Source organism: Neophocaena asiaeorientalis, unplaced genomic scaffold (assembly GCF_003031525.2).
Source record: "Neophocaena asiaeorientalis asiaeorientalis breed wild unplaced genomic scaffold, Neophocaena_asiaeorientalis_V1.1 scaffold143, whole genome shotgun sequence".
NCBI classification, from domain to species: Eukaryota; Metazoa; Chordata; class Mammalia; order Artiodactyla; family Phocoenidae; genus Neophocaena; species Neophocaena asiaeorientalis.
The window spans coordinates 4,273,876-4,298,876 of NW_020175536.1; the positions used below are offsets into that span (position 1 = coordinate 4,273,876).

The window sequence follows — 25,001 nt, forward strand, 5'->3', positions numbered from 1 at the left end:
CTCTCTAGAAACTTTTTGAGCAAAAACCAAGAAAATTAAAATGTGTATGTTTTATGTAAAGATTTAGATACTGGAAGTTCTACTAAACATTGACATTTCATTGATGGGTAGTACAGAAATCACAAAACATCTGGGGCTTAAAGTTAAGGCTCTAAGGAGATTATTTATGGCATGCTGGCCTAAGGCCAAGCAAGGGAGAAGTTCCTAGAAAGAGAAGTGAGACAAAGCCAGCTACCCATAGAACCCAGCATGGCCCACGTTACTCTCTCCCAAGATAGAGAAAGGGGGCAGCTGGCTCTCGGCTTAGGAACCACGTTTTACAATTATGAGTAAAGCAAATCTAAGGCTTCCTGTGAAAGCCTCTGATTTCTATTAGATCACTTCACCTCAATGTCAGTTGAAATTAAAACATACCAAACCAGGCAGGTAAAACGCTCACCTTTTCAAGCAATTCCCAGAAAGGAGGATGCTGTTCTCCACACAATAAAATAAATAAGAGGGTACAGCAAGTGTCAGACTCATGAATTTAAAAGGTGAACTAACAACTAGAAACAGTCGTACGAGCATTCCCTTACCTGTTTTGATGTTGATGGCAAAAAAGTTCTGAGGATTCCCACTTGTAATCCTGTATGTCAGTTTTTCACTGGAACTAGAGTCAGGGTCCTCAGCCTGGATCTGAATGACAGATACATCCTTCGGAGAGTTTTCCATGACAACAGGATAATAAATAGGTTCAGAGGTCAGCGGGGCATTGTCATTCACATCTTCAATTTCAATGTAGACCTCAATCGTGGAATAGAGTGGAACAACGCCCCGATCTGTGGCGTACACAGTCAGCCAGTATGACCCTGTTGTCTCTCGATCAAGAATGTCTGCAGTAGAGATGACTCCTAAGAGAAAGCAGGGAAAGTGTAACTGCTATAGCAAAACAGGAAGACATTAAGTCAATCACCCCAAACTGAGGCCGGCTGTGCTAAGTGATCTTGGCATATGAAAAAAAAAAAAAAAAATTCATCACACAAAATTAAATGAAAGTGTTTCTCTTTACATCAGAACACTATTTTCTGCAAAACTGTACTAACCAGTTCTTCTGCCATTTGAGAAGTGTAATTATATGCACAAATACTTTATTTGAGTTTCGGGGATAGACGTATCTACACACACACACACACACACACACACACACGAGACAGTTGGGAGCAATGGGAAGAGAGTGGGCCAGAGGTCCAAACACTTCCCATGATGCATGGGAAATCAGTGCACTATCTCATCAAAATTGCCATTTGACCTGATATCGAATTGATTTCCTATACGACAAAGAGCTTTCCCGGGATACATTATTTTGTCTGTTCATTCACAAAAATGAAAAACACCTTTAAAATATTCTTTTGCCTGTTAGGATAGAAACTAGTTTGCATGCAAAAGTACAAACCTCCTTGATACTATTTCTCTACAAATCTAATGTCACAATTATTCCAAAAGAATCAGAGAAGAAGCCGTAAGCCATACCAACATACCTTCTGAATGAGCTCTAGCCCCCTCAAGAACTCTACAGAGTGCACTAAATAAACTCTAAGCCGCTTTGAGGGATACTCAGGGACAATCATTTTAAATTAGGAGCAGAAAAATGCCCAGTCTGCTGCCTTCCACCTTTCCCGTTTCATGGTTGAAACAAGCACCAACCAGGAAGTCAAACATCTGACAGAAAAGCCAAAGAGAAAATGTTGTGCTCTTGAATATCTTTACAGCCCTCACCCAACCACCAAGGCTATAGAAACTTACTACAGGAACTGTTAAGTACTTTCCAATGTGATGGGAAAACTCTGGGATTCAGCTTATAAAATCTCTAAAAGTAGTCAGGATACACCTGGAAGGCGTGTAATTCATGTAAACCTTTATACCCTAAAAAAGATCCATGGAAAGAGTCAAGAAGCGCTTCTCCAGTTCTGACCTGAATCTTATATCCTCTGTACTCCTGTTGGATTAGGCACATAATTTGGCCTGTAGATCTTGCATAAGCAAACTGCCAAGTATAGCACCTGGGAGGGAGGAGGGCATCTTTCCAGAAACAGGCCAGAAAAGTGAAGGTTGCCTGTAATTCAGAACAGCTATACGATTCAAAGGGAGATCGCCCAACTGATGCTGAAGTTTCAGTTCTAAAGTTATCCACCAAAGAACTCTGTAAGCTTTATAATTCTCTCTTATAATGAGGGCATCAAGTCTCAGATGTGAGTACGTAACTTGTCCAAGGTCACACAGCTAGTTGCAGAAGAACCCGGATCTGTCTTCCTCGAATGTTCCAGTTTCAACCCAGACTCCATGACTTACTACCTCTTTGACCGTGTATAAGGTGTTTGAACCAAGCAAGCCTAGTTCTATCACCCATATCTCAGTGCTGTGGTGGCAATCATGTAATTAAATGTATGCCGAGAGTTTGGCAAAATGCTTGCAACACAGTAGATGCTGAGTATATGTTAAATCAATATGAATCAAAAGCAACACCCAAAGCCTTGTAAATAGTAACCACCCCCCAAAGCAAGGAACAATTTTGAGAGGAGAGAAGTTTGCGATGGAAAGTCTTGTTAGATATTTTTTTCTCCTCTGGTCATGCTGCATATTGTTGCTTAATCTTTGTGACTTGCCCATGATACCTTTTCATGAAAATATCTGGCCTGTTTGGGGAACAGCAAAGTCAGTCCACTAAAAAGAGAACTTAAGAAGGAACAAAATCAAAGAAGTTAGGTCAGCTTTGTCTGTACCTTGCCTGACCACATACCATGCACACACGCACTTGTGAGCACGCACACACACACACACACACAGATTTGTAGTCACAGAATTGCTCTGGGATCCCTGGAAGTCACTTAAATCCCTTTTCTTGGACCTGTCAAACTGGGACAGGCTCTGGACCTTACAGGCTTTGGACATTAAATGATTTTGAGAAGTCCTTAGATGAAAGGCATCCACTAATGCAAATTAAAATATATGGGTGGAATTTTACTCTATTTTTTAATGAAACATCAGATACGTCCTCTAGAAATTAAAATTCTCTCTCATTAAGATAAAATATGTCTATGGCTATATTTACTCATTAAGTAGAAGTGCAAATGAGTATCTTGGAGCATAAGTGTTCAGGCTTTGCTCTCATGATCCAAAAATTTGAGGACAAAATGAAAAGAAGGACTACGAAATGTGTTGACAATTATTATAAGATTCATCCAAGGCTCCATATTAACTATATTAAACAACCAATGCCTAGTGATAGCATTTTCTCACTTTCTTCAGTGCTTCACAGCTAATTATGATCCACGTGGTCACAATTAAAAATGTAAATCCACATGAGCTTTTCTATCAAGCAAAAACTCACTTCTGAGGTTGCCCAAAGACTGCCAAAATCATGTCATAAGCCCATAGCTTTGTAACAACTACCATACATTCTTTATTACTTTTTTTCAATTAAGGCATAATTGACATACAATAAACTATACACATTTAAAGTAAACAATCTGTGTGACTTCCCTGGTGGTCCAGTGGGTTAAGACTCCACGCTCCCAATGCTGGGGGCCAGGTTCAGCCCCTGGTCAGGGAACTAGGCCCGCATGCACGCAGCAACAAAGAGTTAGCGTGCTGCAACTAAAAGATCCCGTGTGCCGCACTGAAGATACGGCATGCCGCAACTAAGCCCCGGTGCAGCCAAAATAAATAAATAAAATAAATTAAAAAAAAATAAAATCCTCTACAATTTCTCTAAAAGAATTTAAAAATAAGCCATTTGTGAGTTTTGACACCCGTGAAACCATCACCACCAAGATAAAAAATGTGACCATGACCTCCGAAAGTATTCACCTTCCCATTTTTAATCTAATTAAAATGCTCTCAAATTTTCCCTACCCACAGACAACCAGATTAGCTTTGTCACTACAGACTAATTAGCATTTTCTAGAATTTTACAGAAACGGAATGATACAGTATGTGCTCTTTTTCTCTGGCTTCTTTCACCCAGAATAATTATTTCTGATTCATCCATGTTGTTGTACATTTAAAAATACAACAGGGCTTCCCTGGTGGCGCAGTGGTTGAGAGTCCGCCTGCCGATGCAGGGGACACGGGTTCGTGCCCCGGTGTGGGAGGATCCCACATGCCGCGGAGCGGCTGGGCCCGTGAGCCATGGCCACTGAGCCTGCGCGTCCGGAGCCTGTTGCTCCGCAACGGGAGAGGCCACAACAGTGAGAGGCCCGCGTACCGCAAAAAAAAAAAAAAAAAAAAAAAAAAAAAAAATACAACAGACCTTCCAATTTATGAGTAGTATTCCATGGCACACGTATAGCACAATTTGTTTTTAACCATTGACTTGTTGGACATTTAGGTTGCTTTCAGTTTTTTAGATATTATCTAAGTATCTAAGAAACCTTTGCCTATCCAAGGTCACAAAGATTTTTCTCCTGTGTTTTCTTCCAGAAGTTTAAAGTCTTAGGTTTTACATTTATACCTATGATGAATTTTGAGTTAATGTTTGTATATGGTACAAGATATGGACCTAAGCTCATTTTTCATATGTGGATGTTCATTGTGCCAGCCCCATTTGTTGAAAAAAAACTATCTTTTCTCCACTGAATTGCCTTTGCATCTTTGTTGAAAATCAATTGACCATATAAGTATGGGTCTACATTTGGACTCTCCATTCTGTTTCATTGATCTATTTGTCTATTTTTATATCAATATCACACTTTCTTAATAACGCTTCATAATTAGTCTTGAAGTCAGGAAGTATCAGTCTTGCAATTTTGCTCTTCTTTTCCAAAGTTGTTTGGGTTATTCCAAATCCTTTGTGTTTCCATATGAAGCACAGAATCAGCTTTAGAATACATATGAAATTTAGAAAAACCTATTCGGATTTTTACTGGGATTATAATGACTCTATAAATCATTTTGGAAAGAACTGACATCTTAAAAACTTTGAGTCTACTGATCCATGAAAATGGTGTATCTCTTTATTAATTTATGTTTTCTTGTATTTCTCTAAGCAATGCTGTATAGTTTCAGAACACAGATCCAGCACATCTTTTGTCAAATTTATCCCTAAGCATTTCATATTTTGATATTATTAGAAATGGCATTATTATTTTAATTTCAATTGTTTGTTATTAGTATATAAAATACTACTGATTTGGGGCTTCCTTGGTGGCGCAGTGGTTGAGAGTCCGCCTGCCAATGCAGGGGATACGGGTTCGTGCCCCGGTCCGGGAAGATCCCACATGCCCCGCGGAGCGGCTGGGCCCGTGAGCCATGGCCGCTGAGCCTGCGCGTCCGGAGCCTGTGCTCCGCAACGGGAGAGGCCACACAGTGAGAGGTCCGCGTACCGCAAAAAAAAAAAAAAGAAAAATACAACTGATTTTTGTATATTGATCTTGTATGTTGCAACCTTGTTATACTCTCTTATTAGTTATTACAGGGTTTTTACAAATTCCATAGTGTTTTCTACATAGATGATCATATTATCTCCAAATAGGGACAGTTTTACAACCACTATCATCACCTACACATTCATGACTGTTTAATCATTGTGTGCTGGGATTATGATAGGTGCAATAAATGCATTCATCATTACCTTTTTTAAACCTATCATTCATTCAGCAAGTATTTCTTAGTGCCAAGCACTCATGAGGTAGTTACTACTTTTATCGCCATATTACAAGTAAGGAAAGAGATTTAAGTTAAGTAACTTATGAATGATGACTCAGCCAGTAAACAGAAGATCCCATTCTCAAACACTGGTCTGTCAAACTTGAGACTGGTTGCTCACCAAAACAACATTATTTTCTCTTTTTTTTAACATCTTTATTGGAGTATAATTGCTTTACAATGGTGTGTTAGTTTCTGCTTTATAACAAAGTGAATCAGCTATACATATACATATATCCCCATATCTCATTATTGTCTTTTTAATCTATATAGACATCAGAGTCACATAGTATTTTATGTCCAAAGAAATTCTTTTTTCCCCTCTGTTAGAGAAGTGTCATTAATTGGGCAAACAGTGTTGAGTTAATATGATACTTTCCTATTTGACTTCTCCAAATTGACTGTAGAAATCATAAAAAGGTACTTCTTGGTATTTCTTTGTAGAGTATAAAAACACAATCACAACAGTACTGATTCTCTGCAAAGAGAGTCTTTTTTTTATTTATCAAAGTATGCAGAACATAAATGTTTGTGACATATTCGTAGTCCGTTACCTAACACAGTCCCGGAGTGTTTATCCCCAGAAAAGAGTCTCCTTCCATCTGCCTGTTAGAGAAAGTACATTCTACAAGGAGAGTATCTGGCTGCTTAATCACTGTGGTCTCACTGCATACAACAGTGCCTGGCATGTAGCAGACGCTCAAAAAATGTTCATGTATGAATTTAAATCCTCACACTGAATCAGCAGTAGGTTAGTTTACATCACAGATGAGATAAGTCAGCCTCACTAAATCAGATCTGGAAGGCACTTCGAAGATCAATAGGTATAACCAAGCCCCTAATAATCAGTAGGTATATGCTCCCACATGATGCCTGACCCAGCACCCAGTCTCTGCTCTGAGTTTGGTGACAGGGTCCGCATCATTTACTAGGGAGTTTCAGCTAATGCAGAGTTCTTCACACTGAGGCAAAACTTCAGTCTCTCTAATTTAAATGTTTTCCTAACTCATATCCTAGAATAAAATAGAACAAGTCTGCAAACCACCATTCACCTGTGATAGCTCTTCAAATATCAAAAAATGACCCTCTCCATGGTTTTTCTTCTCCAGACTAAGAATTTCTTCCTCATGTGCCACATAGGCTTCTATTCTCTTCTTCCTTGTCTCTGCTCTGAACCAAGAATGAGCAATTAGTAAATCTTATTTTAAAAATAAACCATCCACAGTGAGCTTCTAGCAAATTTCAGGGAGCGCTGCTCAGTAGAAAGAACTCAGGTGGAATATCCCAGATGCAGATACATCCTTAACCTCTTTGCATTTTCACCTATCACAGAAATGTTCAATGTGGATTCAGTTGAGATGCCAAATTTACGCTGATACTCACGAAAATAAAAAAAAATCTTTAGAAATACAGCTGGGATTTTTTTATTTTTGAGATAAGCTTATGTTTATAAAATTTTTCTTTTCCTGTTTCTTCTTTACTTGCTGTATAAGTCTAGTAGCTGACTAGAATTATTTGAGAAACCTAATATTTAATTGTATAAGCAGATACACAAACAGTATTTATTTATTAGAACTGTCCACAGCTTGAAATGGAATTAGTTGATCCCAGCATGAAGCACATTAGCTGTAATTGTTCCTTCTTATTCACAAATATTAGAAAAACTATATGCACCTTGTTCTCATAGAATAAGCCCTACATATTGGAGATGAAAAGAAAAACATGTGTGGAGCTGCTCAAATCAGATGACCATCACACACTGGGTTATTTAATTTACCTTTTTTCCAGCCATATCCCCATATGTGGCACCCAAAGTCTCAAATGACATCTTGCCCCTGAAGAATGGCAACCGAATACCCACAACAGCTCTAAAACGACCTGTCAACAAATGGTTCAGGGAGTGCTTTGGAGGCTATGGGCCCATAACATGATGAAAATCCCTCTGCCAGGATAAGTACTATAGATTCTGAGGCAGTTAAAAAAAAGACAACAAAATTTTAAAAACACCCTGGTTGCATATTCTTTGTAGATACCCCTAATAGACATTTGCTTGTGCATATATATTTAATTCTTATTCCCAATCAGTCAAAATATTAACTCCCAATTCTCAGTGCATTTAAAATTTGTATTGACTTTTTATTTTGAAATAATTATAGACTAACAGGAAGGTGCAAAGAAATGGACAGGAGTCCCTGGGCAACCTTCACCCAGCTTCCACCAATGTTAACATCTACATGTATTTTTAAATTGCTTATTTCTTCAAGAATCAAACACTTAACTACATTTATTTCTGAGAGAATATGAATTCTTTCATGGGCTCCATAACCCCCTTTAGCCAACCCTTGCTTGCCTTTATTTAGGAGGATCACACAGTTACTATTTTTCTTTCTTTTCCTATTCATCCCCAGACTTGTATAAAGCTCTTATTGTCTTAGGAAGGATCACTATTCTGAGCAGAGTGTGGTGATAATTAAGGGAAGAATGGGGATTTTATCCTCACAGGCCCAACCCAGGGTCAGTCCATGCACACCCATGGTCATATCTATAACTGTTACCACTCTGAAATATACTGAAATCAACTGAAATCAGCTAAAATGGGATGAACCAAGATGCATAGAACAATTTCGGGTGGAGAAAATCTTAACTTAGATGTTTAAAATGCTTCAAATACATTTTAGCGTACACGTATTATATATGCATATGCTTTTATATACTTTATATATCACGTATTTGACACATAATATATTTAAATATATAATTTAAGGCACTTTTTAAATCGGGAATTTTAAGTGAATCACCCAGCTAATCAAGCGGCAGAGTCAGGCCTGGAATCTGGAGCTGTGAATCGGAGTATGCACTCTTTTCATTACTGGAGTTGCCTGCTGACTTATCCACATGTGTCCATTATCATGAAAAAGAAGGCAATTCCATGCCCCCGCGCTCTCAGTGGGTTGGTATCAGCTCTTTAGTAACAGGAAATTCAATAGTTTCATTACTTTCCTCCATTTCTAAAAGTTGCTGCAAGATATTATTCTGAATCCATTTTTATATCTTCTCAGAAGATTCTCAGTTGTTGGAATGGTTTGAGACCAGGAGAATTAGAAGACCGAGTCTTCCTTAAATATCCAGTACTCCTTTGCTTTTGTACAAAGGAGTCTGCACGTACTGCTCCTTCAGCCCCTGTCTCCCCAAACCAAACCTTCTTCTCTGTTCTTCAAGGAGGTTTCAGATTCAGAGAACACCCCTCACCCAGCCAGACAGGGGTCTGGGGTGGCCCCCATCTGCCTTTATCTTAGCACTTTGTTTTTGTCCCTTTCCCAATCTACGACATGCTCCCTATGGGCAGAGACCATTCTATCTTGTTTTTCTCTATTCTAGGATGGTGGCTAGAAATTTGGAACACTCTAAATGTTGAATAAATGAATGAAGGATAACATCATAATATTTGGTAAATGCAGGCAAGTTGGGATGTCTGGCTCTTTTACAGACAAGCACTCTGACGCATAAGCTACATTAGGAAAAACAAAATGAGTCATCTAGCTATCCTGTTTGCCTGTGATCACTAGCTAGAATAAAATGAGATAGACTGAGCTTGTCATGGATTTTAGACTTCTCTAGCGTATATGCAGAACTGATAGTTAAGTGGCTCTGAAAGTCAACACTCCATCTGTGAATTATCCTATGTGATAAGATAATTTTCTTAAAAACCATGTCCAGTTTTGAGTTGTCCCTTTACTACCAAGAATAAGGATGGTGTCATGGTAACATCTTCAAGGCTTAAAGCCAAGATGCAGCTTGATGAAGACATCAGTTGATTTTATCATGCACTTAAATGCTGCACTGCCCACAGGCACACACCATAGGCAGCCAGAATTAAAGTCCCGGGCCTCCAGATAGAGAACCAGCAAGGTGCTCTCTCTCTGGCCTCTCATCCACTGATTCTCACCAGACACTTTTGTTCTACTCTGTTCCCTCCTCTTCATGCCAACTCCTACTGATTAGCTATCTTTCATCTTTGCAGAAGGAGAAGCAAACATCCACAGCACAGTCGTGGGGAACAATTATGTCCTGAAATGCAAGCCGCCTTCATTCCGTGTTATTTCACAAGGCTCAAAACTGGAGATCTGCACATTAGATTAAGGTGAAAGGCTGCAGGCTGAATTCAAGCTTTTATTTGGAGTTAATGAAAATGGACAGCTCTCCTTGTCTGTTTGGGACCCAGAAATTCTAAAACTTAGCTGCGTGCTCGAAAGCTTCACGTGAAGTTCCGTGCGCTCAGTAAACATACATTTGGTATTTGATTTTTTTCTTAAAGACAAACTTTTCGGGACCTGTTTTCAGTGGACTCAAAATGTACACCTGTGCTCTCTCTTCAGTAATTCTGGTCTGTGTAGCTGGCACCAGGTGTCAACAGCCTAAAAACAGGAAATGGACAGAGGACCAGGCTGTGAGTGACACATCCAGCTTGCATTATTGTTTGTTTTTTTTTTTTTCTTCTTTTCTGTAACCCAGATTATTCCCAGCCTCAGATTCTTTCTGTGGTCTGTGCTAATTTGCATACCCCCATACCCAGCAAAATGATATGGATCCTCACAGCCGAATAGAAAGGAAGATTGAAATTTAAAGCAATGGAGAAAATGATCTCAATATATGCAATAAAGTCAAGAAGTAATTTTGTTAAGTGTCTAAAAACATGGAGGTTACTTCACGAAGGGCAGTAATTAGCTGGATTCTGTTTCTTTAGAAGAACTGAGCATAAACTTCAGCACAAAGCATTTTGGTTAGATACCTAGAAATATTATCTGATAGTAATGGAGAGGAACAAAAGGATAGCTCTCTGAGGGAAGCTGAAGTTTCTGTCTATTCCTATGTTTCAGTGATAGTAGAGAGAGAGAGAGAGAGAGAGAGAGAATGAAAGGAAGGAAGGAAGAACGGGAGAAAGAAAGGGAAAGAAGAAAAATAATGAAGAACTCTTTTGCCTAGCAGAAGCTTTTGGAGCATTCACATTGGTTACTTAGGTAAATCTGTGTTGAAAACAAAATAAAACTTCATTGTAGAAGAAAATATGCAAAATAAATGTTTTTAAAACACTCATTATTTCATGACTCAGAGATAATGACTGTTAATATCCTTGATGTATTGCCTTGTCCTATATTATTTTCACTCCAAAGCAGCATATTTCTCTGTAATTGTGGATCCTCACGTACCATCGTCTACTGAACAGCTTTCCATATTGATAACTGTAATTCTATACGTTTTGTTTTTAATGCCTGTGTAGTAATGCCCACTTGCCCATTAGCCCACTAATAATAAAATGTAAGCTCCCTACACTCAAGAGTTTTCTATGTTGCATCTCTGTTGTATACCCCAGAGGAGTGGCTAGTACACACTAGATGCTCAATAAATACTTGTTGAAATACTCACACAGTGTTTATCATTTATACAATGAAGGCCCTCTTGCTAAGTCATTTATTAGGTCATATTTTATTTTTCACTATTATAACTCATGCTTAGATGAATAACCTTGCATCTGTATCTTTTTTCAATTATTTCTTAGGATAAATTCCTAGAAGCAGAAACGATGAGTCAAAGGGTCTGTACATTTTTAAATGTATTTGAATCAACTGTCTTCCAGAAAGGCTACACTAATTATAATCTTACCAGCAGTTTCTGATCACATTTTTGACTAAATCTTTATAAGATCTGTGTTATTGTTGGTGAAACAAAAACCCAAAATAGGGACTTCCCTGGTGGCACAGTGATTGGGAATCCGCCTGCCAATGCAGGGGACACGGGTTCCATCCCTGGTCCGGGAAGATCCCACATGCCGGGGAGCAACTAAGGCTGTGCACCACAACTACTGAGCCTGCGCTCTAGAGCTCGTGAGCCACAACTACTGAGGCCGTGTGCCACAACTACTGAAGCCCACGTGCCTAGAGCCTGTGCTCCACAACAAAAGAAGCCACTCCAATAAGAAGCCCGGGCACCACAATGAAGAGTAGCCCCTGCTCGCTGCAACTAGAGAAAGCCCGCGTGCAGCAACAAAGACCCAACGCAGCCAAAAATAAAAATTAATTAATTAATTAAAAATAAACCCAAAATTTTTTTAAAATCTTCAATTTACCATCTATAGAGGTAACAGCTGACCTTATAAAAACCTTTAATCCATTCCTCATTGTATTTTAACCATTGGACTCAATGACAAAATGCCATGTTTTTGTGGTGAGATAAAACATTGACAGATGGGGGACCTTGAAGATGGCGGAAGAGTAAGACGCGAAGATCGCCTTCCTCCCCACGGATACACCAGAAATACAATGGTGTTAAAAAATTTATTGAAAGGAAAGACTTTACATGAGGCACAACTTTAATTAAATTAAAATCTGTCCACAAAACCAAATTCTTCAGCCTTGAAAAGTGCTGTGGGATTTTTTTAAATGAAATGTCAGAGCACAACCTTTAGCTCTTCGAGTAACATTAGATATTAGATATTAGTCATACTTTAATCCAATATTTAGACTTATTTACTACCAAATTTCATTCAGCATAAAGGACACCTGGATCCTCTGAGCAGACTAGCTCTATAAAAGTCTTCATTTGGACTGGGAAATTTTTAAATTTTTTTCCCCCAGTTTTATTGTGATACAATTGACGTACATCCCAGGATAAGTTTAAGGTGTATGGCATAACGGTTTGACTTATATATACTGTGAAATGTTTACCACACTATATTTAGTTATCCATGATCTTATGTAGATACAATAAAAAATAAAAAAAAATCTGAGACTGGGAATGTGAGTTTTGCTTAGAAAAGGCTTTTCACTTTCAAGAAGTTAGACTTGAAGAAAGACCCCCTGAACCAAAATGACTGGGTAAATGCTTTGGAGTGTGTGCACATACAGGCGTATTCTCAAAAGCTCCTGTGTTTACTCTGCAAGCAATGCAGGATGGTACAAAGTCCACTCTTAAAAATGGGACTTCTCCACTTGAACTTTCTGGAAATTTTCCCTTTTGGAAAACTTTTTCTCCAAGTTAAAGGGAACGCTTTTTCCTTCTTTTTGATTTCTCCTATTATCAGAATATGGAAACTATAAGTCAAGCCGCATCCACCCAGATACAAAGCTCTTATCTACCACCCCACAGGGAGCAATAGCCTTCAGTAGCTTCCTAATAAAATAATGAAAGCATACAGCTCACTTATTCTTTTCTCAAGTGAATGCACTCTGGCTTTCACAGCTGAGTGGATATTTACCAAGAAAATATTTTTCCTGAGGTTGCACAGATAACTGCATATCTGATACCCAAATAGCTGAATTGAGTCCCTTGGCAAAAACACAATCTAGGTGATGGAAGTGAAACACAGAGCAAACAAAGAAAGCTGGATCAGGGTCTAAGGTTAGTATTGTGGTTGCTTTTTGCTATATGTGGCCAAAAACTTAATAACTACGTTTATTAGGATACGTTTATAAAAGCTTACCTAGGAGAAAAGTACCCTACAGAACTTCTGTCTTCTTTCATCCTTCCAGGTTAAATCTCACTAAATTGTCTTTTCCTTTGATCAATGTTGTGGAAATCACACAGACAATGCCATACTTAAGTAATTAAGTTAGGTTGATTAGGTTGTAGGGACTATACATGCCCATCAGAGCACATGAATAAAATCCTTGAAATCACCTTACCTTTCTTCACAATGGAAACAATAAACTCTTTGTTTTCCTATTTATAACCAAATAAGCACCTACAATAGCCCAAAGAAACCAGGGCCCAGAAGGAGGAAAGTGTCTGGTTTTCGCTAATTGAGTCTCCCCCATTCTCATCTTCTATAGATCCCTTGGATTGTTTTCCAATTTTCATTCGCGTTTCATCCCATTAAATGGTTCTAACCTCTGACAAGCGCACACCACCCCAGATTCATCTTCTATTCATAACTGAGATGAAATGTGCCCACTTGCTCTGTCGACAGTACCAGAGGCATTGACAGGACACAGATAAATACTCATTCTGTCTGATCAGCCTTGGAGGAGAAAACAAATGCACAGTCCTCATCTAGCTATAGTCCTCAAAATCAGTGTGCACAGCACAAGGCATTTTTGGTAAACATGTAGCTGTTGACGTGCAGTGAGAACTGAAAAGAAGAGGGAACAAACACTGCTATTAAGACTAGTCTGTTGTTACCATGCTGATTTTATGCTGCAGGTAGGAAAGCTTTTTCAAAATTTCTATATTTAAAAGTGCTTAGCAATTCTAAGCTGTGTAAATAGCAATACAGGTAAATGTTAGTTTTAGGACAAATTATTGAGATTTGTGAACAAATTGCTCCGCACTTTTCTCAACATGGAGATGAAAAATCATGTTGATTTTTCTCCCCTTTGTAAGAACATTAATTTAGATACTGCCCATAATGTGACTCAAGTAATATGCATGGGATCAGAAACGACTATATTACGAGCTCGGAAAACGAAGCAGTAATAATGTGATCGCTGTATTACTGTGCAAATTCAAGATAATCTGAAAATTATTTTATCATATGATATTCCATTAACATACTGATTAAAACATGTACGTGAATGGCTCCCACGAAGGGTTCTGATGCTAGTACAGACAGTGTGTGGACATTACTGATAAACTTCCAATAGCCAAAGGAAAGTTTAGTCACTGAAATTAAAATGTATAAGACTGGTATTTGGGAGGTGTCACTCAACAAATGTGGCTCTAAGTTAAACTTAGCATAGCTCCTTGTCAGATAATATGGACAAAATAAGGTCAAAGAGAAGAGAGGAGGTGTTCAGAAAGGAGGCCTCTGGGTTCTCATGGGCATTGCTACACCCACCATTCCTGCTTTCCTGCATCTACACTTCAGAGTCCAAAAGGGGTGAAATCCCAGGTACCTATGGAAGATTGCAACAGCAGAGAACAACATGGGAAATGTGGCATTAAAGAGAATGCAGGGAGAAAGACAAATACCATATGATATCACTTATATGTGGAATCTAAAATATGACACAAGTGAACTTATCTATGAAACAGAAACAGACTCACAGACATAGAAAACAGACTTGTGGTTGCCAAGGGGGAGATGGGGGAAGGCTGGAGTGGGAGTTTGGGATTAGCAGATGCAAACTATTATATATAGAATGGATAAACAACAAGGTCCTACTGTATGGTGCAGGGAACCATATTCAATATCCTGTGATAAAATATAATGGAAAAGAATATGAAAAAGAATGCAAATATATATAGAACTGAATCACTATGCTGTAAAACAGACATTAACACAACATTGTAAATCAAGTATATTTCAATAAAATAAATTTTAAAAAACTAATATAAAGAGAACACAAGAATAACCTTGGATTTTCAGGAGATCATCCTGGACTGTAGGTTGCATAGGGAATTTTTGTGTTGGGGTCCATTCTGACCAGCTATCTGCTCAAAGCCTTAGGGATGCTTTATAGGCACAGAGGTATTGCCTTGCCTTTCCGAGGAACAGGTTTCATTGCATGTGACCTTAATTCTGGGCTTGGTGTCTATCTCCCCACTAGGTTGTAATATCCCCCAGGGCAGAGAGGATCATGCCTGTCTTACTCAACACAGACCCAGCACCTATCTCAAAGAGCCCATCTCAAAAAGCCCCTGACAGTTTGTGCACAAAATACTTGAACATTAAATATTTGTTGAATGAGTGAATGGTGTTTCTACTTCCAATGGAGCTTTGATGGCTGTGCAGGAAGAGCCCAGCCAAGAATTATTATAAATCCATTAACAGTGGCCAACATATGGCAATGAGTTAAAAAGCAAGAAAAAAAAAAAAAAAAAAAGCACCTAGTTAGCCCCAGCAGACAGGAAACAGGAAGAGCTGCTAAAAGCAAAGTTTAATTAAAATAGCAGGAGGCCCAGCTGAGAAAGTCTAAGCTTCTCACTGGGTGTCACGGTCTTCACATAACCCACATAAAGCTGCAGTAGAGGTGGATCAGTAACCTCACCCCACTGCAGAGACAGTCCCAGAGAAGGCAGCGACACATACCAGCACCACACTGGAACTTTCAGCTTCAGCTCCTCCAACGTGCATCTGGTGCGTAACCGGAAGCTGCGACCAGAGATGTAAACAAACAGCCAAAGTCATGAGTCAAGTGTAACATCTGCTCAGTCTCCAACAGAAAGTCTTAGCAAGTTCGAGAACAGTTGCAGAGGGAGAGTCAGCCAGAGCCATTCTCTCCAGCAGAGACCTGAGAGCCTTTGCTCAGAAAAACTTGGTTTGTACATGAGCGGGTGAACCCCAGAATCCAGAGTTAGTTCGAAGGAGACAGCAAGTCTACCTCGGCAATCTCTAGTAGGCGCATATGGCCATCTCAAAGACCTTTCCACTCCTCTCTCCAATCTCATCTCCTGCCACCCCCTGCCCCATCCAGCTGGACACTCCAGACACCCTAGAATTGCTCGTGTTGTCCCCTCTGTCTGGAAGAACCACCCTCCTACACCTTTAAGACACAAATTCAGCACTTCCTGTTTTGTGAAGCCATTAACCCCCAAAACAGACTTGGCCACTTATTCTACCACTATATTTATAGCTGCCTTTACTACGGCACTGAATACACTCTTTTCCAGTATTTTTTTGTATGTCTGACACCTCAGTGAGTGTCTTAAAGGGGGCCAATGTCCTATTCATCTTCTGTGCACTTGGTCCCTGACACACATAATCACTTAGCCGGTGTGAACCGGATGAAAAGAAAACCCGTTCCTGAGCTGCAGCCATTCACAGAAATGTCCTGCCAGGGAACGTGCCAACAGGTAAATCTTGTTGGGAAGATCGTAAAGTCCAAGATAACAGGATAACTGTTCTTGTGAAAAGAGAAATTACAGCAAGGAAGAGGAGGCAAATGTGTAATATATTCATTCATAACCAGTTCAAGGAATGCTTCAAAGACATGGCTGATACAGGATTTTTAAATCAGCTATAAAAATGCTTTACTTTTAGTGGGTAGAACTGATCTGTCCTTTGCATGATTTCTTGCAGAGAACCAGTATTAAACTCATAAGTCACAGTTGTTCACAACCAGCGGACCTTTGGAATACCTTACTTCTGTTTCTGCTATCAAATCCAAGCCCTGAGCAGAGACCAGAAAGGTTTCAAATGCCCATCAAACAAACAGTCATATTCTCTGGGCAGCATCCAAAAGAGATGGGTGGAAAAAAAATCACTAAAGTAAGTTAGACCTGCTCCCTCCATGCCCGAGTCTGAGCACCGACCTCCCAAGAAGTCTGGCTCGTTCATGGAATCTGTGCGGTCTTCTGGCTATTACATTGTATTTTTCATGGCACAACTAGCTTTTGTGTATGATCTGGACCTGACAGCTATGGCTGTTCTAAAATGAAAAACTACAACTATTTAGCTTCCATTACATAATAATTCACAATCTCTGATGTAAATGTTCAAGTCACTTAGGACTCTGATTTGGAACAATGTATCTGTTTTAATTCAGATGACAGCAGTAATTCATTTGGACAACATGATTCATATAATGTGCTTCTCCTTCACTGTAACCTCTGCCGTTATGAAACAACACTGTTTCACGAGACCACCTCGAAAGAGTAAGAAGCAAATCCGTTTACATATATGAGTCCTATAATTTATCCAACGTATAGAACTTTTTCTTCCTACAGGAAGAGAAAGAAAAAGGGTGCATTAGTTTTTAAATTATAATTAGTAATGATCACTTAGTAAGATATGAAATCAATTTAATAGGTCCAACCTGTATATTTTTTTGAATGAAATATAATAGGATGGAAAAATCAGAGTGTGTTCTGTGTGATAAGGATAAATAGTGTTTTGTAAAACTTGTATGTGTGAGAATGAGAGAAAGAGTAAGTACAGTGGGTTGTGATACAAAATGTATTTAAATGTATTTTTTACTGAGGCTGATAGCCAAATAAGGTAGAAAACCACTGATAAACCAACTGTAAAGGACTCCAATTCTGAAGTCAGGAAGCATGGTGAAAATGCAGGTGAAAAATCCTAATTTTATCTCTGTCGTTTATTGATGATGTGCCCTTGTGCAAGAAACAACTTCTCTGCCTGTTTCCTTATCTATAAAATAGGGACGGCACCTCATAAAGTTACTTGAGCTTTAAATAATATAATGTGCTTAATTCACCTATTAAGATAATGGTAGGGAACACTGTTTACTATTTAAAATGCCTAGCACAGTGCCTGGTATATAATAAACACTCTTTAAATGCTAGCAATTAATTGTTTTGTATATTATTATTTTTAAAGTATTACTATTGTTATGTAAGGTAATATGTTATTATGATCAAGTATGGCCTAAAATGTAAGAATCAAATATCACTCTCCACGTTCACTGGACATCACTAAGCAAAGTAGACTGGCACTCTTTTTTTGTCCTTGCCACCCTTTGTCATTCAAATTGCTTGATGTTCAGCTGTAAATTAAACCCTGGCTAACAATACCAAGGAACTGTGAACTGAGCACTGTATTAGCATTTCATCAGCTGATCTTAAACTCACTTCCCAGACTAAAGCAAAGAAGATAGGTATATAAGGTTAGAGCGACAGCTACCTTTTATTGAGTGCTTATAAACACTGCATTAAACCCATTTTATAGATGAGAAAACAGGTTTGAAAGTTTCAATAATGTTTTCCAGGCCATATTATTAGTAAGTGAGAGAATCAGGCTTTGCTCCCATGTCCATCTGGCACATCTTGAGACCTTCAACACGGTAAGTTACATCACGATCATCAAATCCAAACATCCACCTGTGGCAGGCCTCAACTTGTAGCATCCTTTTGGTCCGGGTTTGAAGGCCCATTATATTCATGAGCTTCCTACTCCCCAAACCCTCCTGCTCCATCAATAGGCAGCTGTGACTGTTAGAAAGCCGTTTCTCATATCTGGCCCACATATTTGCCTGCCTACACTTTCCACCCATTGAAACAGTACAGAGTATATATTCAGTCTCTTCTACCTCACATAACTTAATATGATGAATGACTCTCTCCACTCTGTCTTTTCTTCTCTGGAGTCAACATTCTTAGTAGTCTTTGGACTCCACTCTTACGTGATGTCTCTTACCCATTTTTCACATGCTGTTCATCTTCTTTTAGATGATATTCAATCTGAAAACATCCCTTAATGCAATACTCCTGATGCGTGTGGCCTGTCCAGGTTACTGGAGAACTGGTTTGTTTAAAACCACACTTGTGTATCCCTGTCCTTGGAAGCTGTGTTAAGCTCCTTGGAAACAAACTACCTCACACTCTGCTTCATCTCCAGGTTTTGGTCACCGAAAGTATCAAAGTAGTTTTCAAATGAACTGCCAGGCCATCTTTCCACCCTGCATTTCTACAACCACACTTCTGAACCTCAATGAAAGTTTTATTTGTGTCCCTATAATATTTCCTTGCCTTGCTTTGGGCCCAGCTTTCCAGCCTAGAGAGGTCACTTCGATTCTTAATTCTGTCTTTCATAAAATTAACTCTTATTCTCAGGAGCATATCACATGCAAATGTAAAAAGCATGCAGTTACATTAAACCGTTATAAGTTGACAGACTATTTGAGCAGATGGAAATATATATACACACCCACAAAAGCATCCATTTTTGCTTCTCTCATGAAACTGTAAACTCCACGAGTTCATGAGCACTGCATCCCTCTCCTTTTACTACATCGTGTGGGCACAAAGGTCACCATATTCATTTTCACTGAATGATTATTAATTTTCACGTGTCAAAATTCACTGCTAGAATTGATGATAAGCCAAGAGGCAGGAGAGGAAATAAAACGCCACACATGTGAAGTACGGGTGCAAAGGCAAGGACTGGTACATGTTGCTTCCCTGAACCCAATCAATCATAGGGTTGACAGAAAATGGAAATTCTTATTAGAAAAGAGCCCGACAGAAAGACAAAGAAAAGAGAAAGAGACAGGAAGAAAACACGCGCATGCACGTGCCTACATACACACACACGCACACACACACACACACACACACACACACACACAGTTGACTGGTGAAATCTTAAAGTAGCTACTAGAAGGCTTTCACACATGAATACCGCCATTTAATGGCATTAGATCCTTGACTTTTTGTTACTATTAATAGACAGCCTATTAGGGCCTTGCTATTAACGGGTTTCCACAAGGCAACATGATTTCCCAGTAGTATATTACCATTAATTGGTAAAAGGCACTCTAGGAATACCAGTCTAAGACAATAGCTCAGCCACAATTAAAACAGAATTGCATTTGCTGACCTAAACGACAAAGCAAAGTGTGCCTGGGAAATTCTCTACAATATTTTACCACCTGAACTAATTAAAGATCACATTCTCCATACAGCCAAAGAGCAAACAGAGAAATACCCCCAGCTGAAGACTTTCTAGTTTGATGGTTACTATAATGAGTTCAGTCCCAAAGGTACAAGACAATAGAAAGCAGCTTCTATCTGAAGGCTGTGAAATGAAACTCTGACATCCCTTAATTTTGGAGCAATTCTTTCTTGTGTAGTATCAACTCCATCCAAAGGCCACAGTCCAATTTTTCTACAATAAACATAGGGAATGTAGGGGGGAAATTGATCTCACTGTAGCCTGCTAAATTTCTTACACAGATTTAATGTTGACAAAGATTAAGAAGAGCATATCATCATTGCCAGACTGTGTGCTGGATGAATTTCATTTATTAACTTAGGGGAGTCTTCCTGCATCTAAAGCAGGCAGCAGACTAAAAATGTTTTTACTATATGATTGAAGTATCTTTACACAGGCAGCCCTAGGTACCCCAAGTTATTGCTCTATTCCCCGGAGGTAAATTAAGGTGATACTTTTCCTTTTCCCCAACTCTAATAGGATTGTACATCCTGCTTCTGGCAAAACCGATTACACTATTACCTACTGCTAAAACCTCATTCCTGAATGCTGATGTGTGTTCTGTCACATTTGGCTTGAAAAAATTACCTCTTACTACTTTGTTCTGATAAGGGGGAATCCTGCAAGAAGGCTGTTTTCTGGGAGAGAAAGAGAAACACAAAGGAAAAATGCACATTAGATACTTAATGTGAGTTACCAGACGTCATTATTTGAAAACACTTCATCTTGTTTTTCCTTCTTCAAATTCCTTTTACAATCAAATCATGTTGGTCAGCACTTTAGAGCATCAATGCTGTCCCAATAGGTGCAGGTTATTTATAATCTTCAAGATAAATCTGTCCTTAGAAGAAAAATTACCTCATGATAATAAGATATCTAAAGTTAAACTAAATTATATAATAACTTAATCTAAAGTAATGTTCTATGGCCCAATACAAATCTTTGGGAATTGATCCTTAAAGGAAAAAATAAATATGCAATGTGTGTGATGAGTCTTAGTATTTGTGTCAATGAGCCTTTGTAATTCCAGTCAACAAATATTTATTGAGCATCTACTACATTGCATGCACTTTCTCAGTCTGTGGATACAGTGTGGAATGTGAAAGCCCAAGAAGACTTAAAAACATTTTCAATTTTACAACATAGGCCTCAGTACAATCTCAATCTGAGTATGAAAAATTTCTACATCTATCAGACCCCTGACATTTGTAAAGGGAAAGGATATTCTGCATTAATACTCCAAGTCTCAGATGCTGTTATAGGTTCTTCAACTTCTATGCTATCATCACTTTTTTGACAAGTCACATTTTTTTGTGCATTCCCTTCCAGCACAAGTTAATAACTGGCTTTCCAAGTTTTTCAAGATGTAATATTTCAAATGATGGTCATTTGCAACAAAGCAATCAAAGCTTTGCTCATGTACAAGGTGACTCAAGGTGCCATGGAGAACAACAAAGCCAAGTTCAGATGTGACTGCTGGGAAGTCAGCCAGGCTCACTCACGCTGCGTATCCTTTGCTTCCATGCAGCATTCCAAAGCCAGGAGATTACAACTGGATTCTCAGCAAAATTAGGAAGTGCTCATATCAGGTACCCTCAGAGCAGTTCTTATTCAAGAACCGTTGGTGTTAAATCCCTGATTACTAAAGGTATACTCTGCTGGGTACGATTTAGCAAGATTTCACTTGGTTACCAATCATAGTTAACATTTGGATAGTAGATGACAGTTGCCCTTTATAAATTGTGATAAAATACATGGTCCCGAGCTACCACTCAGAAAATCATCTCAAAGGATTAGATCAGCTCACACCATGTGGAGACTTTCCCAATTCCTTTCCTGCCTCCCCCCAGCAGAATTAGTCACTCCATCCACTAGATTTCCATAATAAATTCTCTGTACCGCTAATAAAGCACTCACATGCTATACAGCAATTATCCCTTTTAACATATCTATTCAAGGTCATAGGACATATAGCAGTCACTTCTGTATCAAAAAGATAGTAGGTCTTCAACAAATGTTTACTCTATGAATGACACCAAAATAGCCTTTATAAGTACACCGGCACTAAACATTACAAGTCATGCAAAGTTGCATCGAATTGCAGAGCAGTGGGGAAAGAGGAAACTCTGAGAAGCCCTTTAGTCCACCTTTGCTTTTAAGCAAGACCTTACAAAAAAGCCCCAAAACTGCATTCCTTTATACAGTATCCTTGTCCTATTGGTTAATGGTATCTGACCAATTTAAGCTGTGTCACCTTAATAATTACCAGGTGATGTCATATCAGAAAGTCTTGGAGACAGACCTGGGTCAAGGTCTGACTCTGTCATGAACCAGCTGTGTGACCTTCAGCCAACAATTACACTTCTCAAGGGCTTCGGTTTCCTCCTTCATAAAAATTGAGCTGAGAATGGCACCTACCTCACAGGGGAGTTAAGCGAGAAATGTTTGTGCCAGAGCCGCATCGACTTTAGTTTCTATTTGTATCGAATTTTCCAGGCTAAAATGATATTTTCCCAACCCAAAGCTCTGCACTAGACACCTGCTGGTGGTATTTAAAATGCACAGACATTAACTTTGATTTGAATCCTTTCACTAAAAATAAACCTCCCGACAGAGATTCACTTATCAAACAAAAATGGCTCAGACCTCAATTAAGTGCCAGGCAGCAGAGAAACAGCTGTGGTCCCTTCTCTGATGGAGTGAAAAGACTAAGAGGGGATGGAAACCAAACCCACCACAGTGGAGAAGTAAGATGAAGTGTGTCGCTGGATACACATCAAGTTCATAAGGAAGGGGAATCCCAGGGACCTAAGGAAACAGGTAATAGAGATGCAAAACTGGGCTATAGAATTCCAGATAAACTCTAGACAAATGCAGCTGAACTCCATCACCAAAGTCAGATTCCGTGCAAAACATGCTCTACTCAAGTGAGGAAGCTAAACAGAGACCATGCTGTGGCATGTTAAGTGTTTAAGTAATCACAGTGAAGGGGATGGAGGACGGAGTGCAAGTGCGTGAAATCTCCTTATGACTATCACCTACCACTGTGAATGCTGGGCATATAATAGTACTTCCCAGCTCTGGAGTGTTGCCTTCAGGCTCCAACAGCACGGAAGGGTCTCTTCAAACCCTATTCTCAGAGAGTAAAACTTAACCTCCTCCCTCTTTTCCTAAAGTGGTTTGCAAGACTAATACCTTTGGGCTAGGTGCTGAATTCCTTCCTTCCTTCCTTCAATCCAACAAGTAATTGGCAAGTGTCTGCAGCGTGCCCATCACTGCCCTAGAGACAGAACCACCAGCGTGACTAGAACAGAGGCCCTGCACTTGGGGTACAGCTCAGAGGAACTTTGACATACGGCCGTGGAGTGTGAAAGATACGGCCACGGAAGGGTGTGCAGGGGAAAGAGAGGCACAGATGGGGATGCTGTGAACTCCGCCTTGGAAAGGTGTCATAGAAGGTCCCACAGAGGAATAGCATGTGATCTGGGTTCACAGGATGAATAAGATCACTAGGCAGGAGAAGAGTTATGGGAGAAGAGGTTTTCCAAGAGGCAGTAGAAAGTCTGGTGCTTGTAAAGGAGGGTGCCAGGGTTAAAAGAGGGGAGGGAGGGAGCAGGGGTGAGGTGGAGAGGCAGGGGGAGCAGATGGCAAAGGTCCATGACATTACATTCATACAACAAACACTTACTGACTGCTATGTGCCAGGCACTGGGGATAGAATCGTGAGCAAAATCTCAATTCAGCTGGAATATTCTTTAAGTAAAAGGGTACATATGCTGTAAAACCCATTGGCTTTTATTAAATGTTCATTCAGTAGGTGGGGCAGCTGACAGGGTGGTTATGTGATGGTAGCGATCCCAATCCAGGCCTTCACCCAATACCCTGCACAAGAGATTTAATCAATCCACAGCCCCCCAGTTTTTTGCACTGAAAATTGTCAGTGCTCATCTTTTGGATGGATCTGCACCAGAGAAAATGCACTTATAAGGAAGATTTTCCAGATTACCAAAATTAATAGCTAAAACTTGGAAATGTCTCCTCAACTCTGATTTAAACCAGCTGATTTGGATTCAAATCGCTAAGAGCTCAGGACCAAAATCTTCCCCATCCCACATGGCTCGCACTACAAAGAACTCTATTAAACTACTCTGTCAAGGGTCTGAAAAAATAGTGTACTGTGTACATAGTTCTATTACTCTCTCAGGACCTTCCAGTGGATGTTATGTCTCAGAAGTCGCTGGAGTTGGTTGGACAACCTCTCCAATATGGACTACATTTACTAGCTGCAAGGAGATTATTCCCAGTGATGACTAAAGGCAGGAGAGCATGTGTTAGCCATTGACTCAAACAGCAAACTTCCTTGCTCTGAAAAGTTGTAGGTGCCTGAGGAAAAGACTTTCAAAACTGATCGATGGTTTGATTTCTGCTTCTTACCTGCACATGGGCAAACTGGAGATAATGTGCCTCTAAACTACTTTAGGAGAAATCATGGAAATCACAGTGACAAGTATCTTCACTTGTTTGGAGCCAAGTCAGCCAATCAATATTTGCTGAAGATTTCATTGTGTGCAAATTGTTGCAGCTGTCTAGTGCCATCCCATTAAAATAGGCGTTTGGGAGAAGATGCACGCTGAGGCAAGAGACCTGTCACTAATCACTTGTGTGACCTCGGATAACTCACCCTTGCGAAAAGCCTCAGCCACCTCACCTGTTCACAAAGAAGGATGTCATTTGCCCTGCCTACCTCGCTGGGTTGCTATGAGTAGCAAATGAGATGAGTCTACAAACGCACCTCAGAAGACGTTCTCCTATCCTTGAGGAGGTTATAGACCAGCAGGGAAGAAAAAACATACTAGACCGCTGTAGATTTCTATTTACCTGACAGCTTTAAGAAAAAAAAAAAAAAAAAAAAAAAATCTTTAAAATCCATCTC

At 39.4% G+C, this 25,001-nt stretch overlaps 1 protein-coding gene across 2 annotated transcripts in view; it reads right to left on the minus strand.

Annotated features, from left to right (window-relative positions):
* Window positions 1–25,001, minus strand: part of FAT3 (FAT atypical cadherin 3) — a 552,420-nt gene that overhangs the window by 382,454 nt on the left and 144,965 nt on the right. For both annotated transcript variants that reach the window (XM_024731307.1, XM_024731305.1), the window contains exon 2: window positions 576–890. In XM_024731307.1, coding sequence (XP_024587075.1) covers window positions 576–890 — 315 coding nt within the window. The remainder of the gene's footprint in view (window positions 1–575; window positions 891–25,001) is intronic.